This window comes from Pyxicephalus adspersus, chromosome 7 (assembly GCF_032062135.1).
Source record: "Pyxicephalus adspersus chromosome 7, UCB_Pads_2.0, whole genome shotgun sequence".
NCBI lineage: Eukaryota > Metazoa > Chordata > Amphibia > Anura > Pyxicephalidae > Pyxicephalus > Pyxicephalus adspersus.
In genome coordinates, this window is record NC_092864.1 from 67,539,349 (window position 1) to 67,545,395 (window position 6,047).

The following is a 6,047-nucleotide window of genomic DNA, read 5'->3' on the forward strand; positions in this document are numbered from 1 at the left end:
TTTTTATTGGTATATATTCTATTCCATGTACTACAGTATAGAGTAAATGTTTACATGTATTTGTAGAACCCTGTACACTAGATATATAGGGTTGTGATTATAAATGACATCTCTGTGACTCATGATGCATAGGTACTGCTGTCTATTTAGCAATTTTAGTATAGAGGCTTAGTTAATATTTCATTTACATTACATTTTATACAGTGCATTGTTTGCTCTGCAAAAGTAATCTTTATACAGCTCAACTCTCTAGCAACCCCCTTCATATTTGATTACAGATTAATGCTAAAATGTCACTGCAATGCATATCCTTTGCCTTAGGGAATGCTATCTAATGTTACAAATATGTTAATGCTATACTATCAAAATTAATATCTTACTGTATGATAATGGTTTTTGCTCAGAGTGATTTTTTTTTTTAAAACAACTGCATACATTTATAAAGTAATATGTAAAATATAAACTTAATTTATTTATAAAACAACTCATTAGGTTGTGTAGTATTAGATTTGTAACAGGGACAGAGAAGGAATTATGGTGCTTTGAATGCCAATAAACTAGATTTTTATAGCCATTGTAGAGAATTGAGATGATACAGATCAAAAATATAAAGATACATTCGCCAAAAAACTAAAAATTCAATGTAAAATAAAGTGAAAAACTGCCCTGCTCCCGAGGTTAGGCAAAAACAACTTTCACAAAAGTGACCAAACTTGGCCTTTTTCATGGCCTAAATATTGAACTAATTCTAGATAAATCTACATCAGGTGCGGATAATCACTTGGTTGGTGGTTATATGACAAGCATTATAGAAAAGATTTGCTTTAGAGAAAAATTACCATTAAAAGTCAAAGTAAATTCCGAAACAGTTGTCACTTTGTTTTTAAATCCTTTTAGGCAGACATTTTATTATTAAAATATCTTGATTAGAGTCTGAAATCTATACAGAAAAATAAAATTGTGTGTATCCATATTTTTTTATGCAAAATTATAATTCCAGATAAAATAAAAAGCACACAAACATTTAGGGGTCAATTTAAAAGCAATACATCCAACATTCACTGTAATATTTGCTGGAGGAGAATCAATTACTGCCATTTAAACACATGGACCTAAAAGATTCTCCACCAGGATATGATTCAGAGCATGTAAGAATCGCTGTTTTATAAATGGACCCGTTAGAGAGTATGTAGCTAATGTAGTGAAACATTTCTATAGGGAATGCCCACTCTATACTTTACTTATACTCATTTATTGTGCCTAGTATAAAAATACTGTTTTATAAAATGTTTTTGTCTGGTTAGTATAAAATATTGGGTATGGTTATTTATTATTTGCATTCTAAGTCATATAGGGCATTTAAGCTCCTTGACACAATTTCTTTTTCTCCTTACGGCCTGTTGAAAAGTCTTTACAGAGCTCAGTAGGTAAAGGTCACATTTCCATGCACACATGAATCTCCCCCCTCCTACCTTTTTTTTTGCAGCTTTTTGTATATTATTGTGCCTATAAACTTTAAAGAAATATAAAGTTAACTCAAAATCTACTATCATTTCCCTGCACACTTCTGAATTTTCAGATCTTGGTAAATTATAGTTGTTCCTGTCTATAACATGCGATCCATAGAGATTGATAGTGTGTGTTTGATGAAAAGCACATCCTGTATGTCAAAATGTTTTGTATCTTGTAATGTAACATTATTTAAAATTGCTTTACTTTGGTTCTTTTCTAGGTGTGTGTGCAACATCGACTGTTCCCACATCAGTTTCAATCCAGTTTGTGCTTCCGATGGGAAATCTTATGATAATCCTTGTCAAATCAAAGAAGCATCATGCCAGAAACAGGAGAAAATTGAAGTCAAGTATTTGGGGCGATGTCAAGGTAATGCCTGTAGCAAAAATCATTTTAAAGACAGTGCATCATTTTTTTTCTGTAGACAGAATGGCTGTAAGATTACAAAATTCTTGTTTCTTGATGCTTTTTTATCTCCGGCCTATTCTTTACTAAGAAATTATATATTATTTAATTATTTACATGTTACTAAATTTATTTTGGAACTGTTATAAAAAAATTATATAGTTTGTAAGCATGCTTGTTTTTAAATCTTTCATGACCTAATTAATTTCATACACATTTTGACCAGGGAAAAATCGATCTCTTTGCAGTGTGAAGATTAAACTACTAACCAGGGGGGTTTTGTGGGTTATTGGGGTTATATAAAAGCCTACTAGCCTATGCTCTTTCTGAAAGGTAAGGGGGAAGTTGCAGGAGCTTACGATTTATATTGATGTTCATTAGTTTCTCTATGCTGCAAAGCACAGGCTTTTTTTGTGGTGGGTCGCGCATCTTTTTATAACACTGCAGTTGAGTGCCCTGGATAATAAGTTAGATCAGCTGACATTGTCATCCTCCCTTCCAGGCTGCTAGACTTGAGATCACTTTTGAAATATTTACTTAATAAAACGGACTTTAAATTGCTGGTTGCAAGGGTAAAATCTGCCTTGAAGCGGCAAGTTTATGGTCTGAGACAGGAGATCACAATCTATTCATTTACATCCAGAATTTCGCACAGCACCATTCTGCCCTTGATGCATGAGTGCAGCATTTGGAACAAGGTCTCCTCTACTACTTCTACACACTAGACATAAAGTTCTGGAGGATCGCAGCCATAGAAATAATATTTTGATTAAAGGCCACATAGATATGTCCTCCACCCATGTTTGAAAGATGGTTCTTGCTATCCTGCCTGTTTTTATGTTAGGGCCTTCCAGTCCCCTTCCAGGCCTTCTCTGGATGTCTGCCCATAGAAGTGAAAGGGTGGTGTGGGGTAAACTCAAATAACCTTGGCATTTAGGAATGTATGTTCCTAGATACTTAAGCCCCACCTTTGACCATTGAAACTGATTGGGTGGGATTGGGTGACCTGTGTCAACATTGCGGTGGGAATATCAGCCTCCAATTTTTAGTAGTTTATTTTGAAACTGGATAGATTTCCATATTCTCTTAGTTCTTTTATAAATATGGGAATAGAGTTATTTTGTTCAAAATGACAAACATTAAATCTTCTACAAACGCCGCCACCTTTTGATGAGTGCCTCTCATCCTTAGGCCTGTTATAGTTATGTTACTTTTTCTTTAAATGTAAATTTTTATGAAAGATTTTAACATATACAAGAATACAACAATGCAGAACCCCCCAAAAAAGAAAACAAATAAAACATATAATAAACAATAAGAAAAAGGTAGGAAAAAAATACAGAATGATGTCAGAACATAAAAATTAACATCATGAAATATATACAAAACAAGATTACAAATAAACCTGTGTTGTTCTAAATCTTTGTATTGATTATATCAATACACAATCAGTACTTATCTAGCATCAAGTAAAACAAAAAGGAATTTTAAATAAACGCCCTTGCAAGATCAAAAAAAAAAAAAAGGGAAAAGAAAGAAAGGAAAACGAAGAACAGACGAGAACAGGAAGAAGTCCAAGATCCCACTAGGGAATCAACTAGTCCAGCCAACCATATTTAAGGTTCAGATGAGCAACTATATAATTCCAGTAGCTGTTGCTTGATCCCACGGGGCAAAAATTTCCTCAAATTACTCCAGTTTGTTATTGAGCCTAGCAGATAGATGTTCCATCAGTTGAATATTCCCTCAATGACACATGACCTCAATTCCGTAACAGAGGGCGGAGTGGGTCATTTCCAATGCACAGAGATGAGGCATCTGGCGGCCGTAAGAATATATGTCAAAAGAGCCTTCCTCGATTTAGAAAATACGGTAATAGGGACATTCAGCAAATAGGTTACCAGATCCAATCTAATAGAGGTTTCCAGTATTTTAGTGAGCAAAGCATTCACCCCACTTCAATAAGGCACTATCTTAGAACAGTTCCAAAAAATATGAACCAGTACCCACTTGAGAATCACACATCCAGCAGCTATTACTGCAAGACACATATATGGAGTGAAGCCTGTCTGAGGTATAGTACCAATGCATACGAATTTTATATACACACCCACAGCTGTGTAGGGAGTTCCCTGCCCAGAATGGTCTCCCATTTAGTTATATAAGCATGCTTAATTAAAGGCATCGCAGGTTCAGTAGTCAATATCCGGTAAATCTCTGAAATCAGCCTTCTACGAGATGGACCTCCCGCACATACACATTCAAACAACATGGAGGGTGAAAAGACAAAGAGTTTGGTTGAAATTACGGATTTGTAGGTAGCTGTATATGGCTGATGAAGGTAGTTCAAATTTGGATTGTAGATCCGCAAAGGGCAATAACTTCCTCGTGACTGGATTAGAATCATGTCCAAAACAAAAAATCTTTTTAGAAACCCAGGGAAAAAATCATACGCCTAGTCAAGCTATCTTGGATTTGAGGCTTATATAGAAAGGAAGTTAGTAAGGATTTGAGGTAAGACAAGATTTTTCTTTACTACAAAGCCAAATTTGTCTAGTGAACTGTATAGGTCCCAATAGGGATGAGTCAGGTATATAGTGCGGGGATCCCCACAATTTCGAGTTAGGATGTGCAGGGGCAAGCCAAAGTTTCTCTATATCCGTCCATCTGTTGTAAGCCCCTAAAGTGGTCCATAAAGCAATCGGACAAAGATGTGAAGCTAAAAAAATTATTATAAAAATCTGGTACCCCTAACCTCCCTTATTTTTCAATGAACATAATACAGATTTAGGAAGACGGTGATGCTTATAATCCCAAATGATATTAAGTACTTCAGCTTGAATGTGCCCCAAGGCTGCACGCTGTACATTTACCGGTAAGGTTTCAAAAAGATAGAGTAATTTTTGTAGGACGTACATTTTATTAAGGGCAATACGCCCAAAGAAGGATATACGGAGAGTGCGCCATTTTGTCAGAAAATATTAAATATCCTGGAATGGTTGTGGATAGTTCACTTAATAGAGCGATGATGGGGTCAACTGGACTCCCAGGTATTTAATGTTTTCCTATTTCCAACGATATGGGAAATTATCCTGTAATCTATCAATCAGTGCCTGATCCAAACTAACCGGTAAAGCTTCAGTTTTTGTTTGATTAACTTTATATCCAGACCCAGTCCCATATTCATCTAACACCATATGGAGAGAGGGGTGCATTAAATAATGGATTAGTGAGGGTGAGTAGTACATCATCTGCATACAAGGCTATCTTGAAGGATTTTGACTGAACATTAACCCCTTTAATATCTGGGTGCTGCCAACTAGTTTGTGCCAATGGCTCTATGCAAAAGGCAGATCATAGAGGTGATAACGGGCATCCCTGCCGGGTGCCTGTATGTATATATATATATATATATATATATATATATATATATATATATAGGCCTGGAAGTAAAGTGAGGAGACTTAACCACAGCCATGGGGCATCTGTATAAAGCATGTATAGCCTGAAGAAAAGGACCCCGGACACCAATTTGAGAAAGAACACTAAACATAAATGACCAGCTAAGGCGATCAAACGCTTTTTCATCTTAGTGAATAATTTAAGGTCCTGATTTGTAGTCAGTGGAATTGCTGTGGTATCCCAAAGGAAATTTTCTATTATGGAGGGTGGGGGCCTTGTCCTTACAGAAGTGTGTTTCCTGCAGGAAAGCTACTTAAGCCCCTTAACCACTCAATTCAGCCAGAGGAGGAACATTTTTCCGGGATGTTCAGGCCCTTGAGTAAGAGAAATTACATTAATTGAAGCCATATAGTAAGAAGTAAAGGGGGATTCGGATGGGGTAGGGATCAAGGGAGGAGAGAACAGAAGTGTGGGGAAGACATACCAGGAAATACAGAACATCAAAGGTGTACAACAAAACAGTGCATCCAACCACCTTGAGGTTCCTAGTTGGGTCAACATAGAAGGATCCAGAAGGGTTTTCTCACCCGGGGTCACCTGACCCACTCTCAAAGTAACGTTCTGATGGAAAAGATGTGCCTGGGGGTCACTTTTAGGTGTTCTGATACCATTGATGCCTATGATAGGCTGGGGAGGCTGTTCACCAGCATGGGAGAGGAGAGGTTGCT

At 36.4% G+C, this 6,047-nt stretch overlaps 1 protein-coding gene across 2 annotated transcripts in view; it reads left to right on the forward strand.

Moving 5' to 3' along the window:
- The window catches only part of TMEFF2 (transmembrane protein with EGF like and two follistatin like domains 2), a 284,713-nt gene that overhangs the window by 194,192 nt on the left and 84,474 nt on the right, over nucleotides 1-6,047 (forward strand). For both annotated transcript variants that reach the window (XM_072418852.1, XM_072418853.1), the window contains exon 6: nucleotides 1,733-1,881. In XM_072418852.1, coding sequence (XP_072274953.1) covers nucleotides 1,733-1,881 — 149 coding nt within the window. The remainder of the gene's footprint in view (nucleotides 1-1,732; nucleotides 1,882-6,047) is intronic.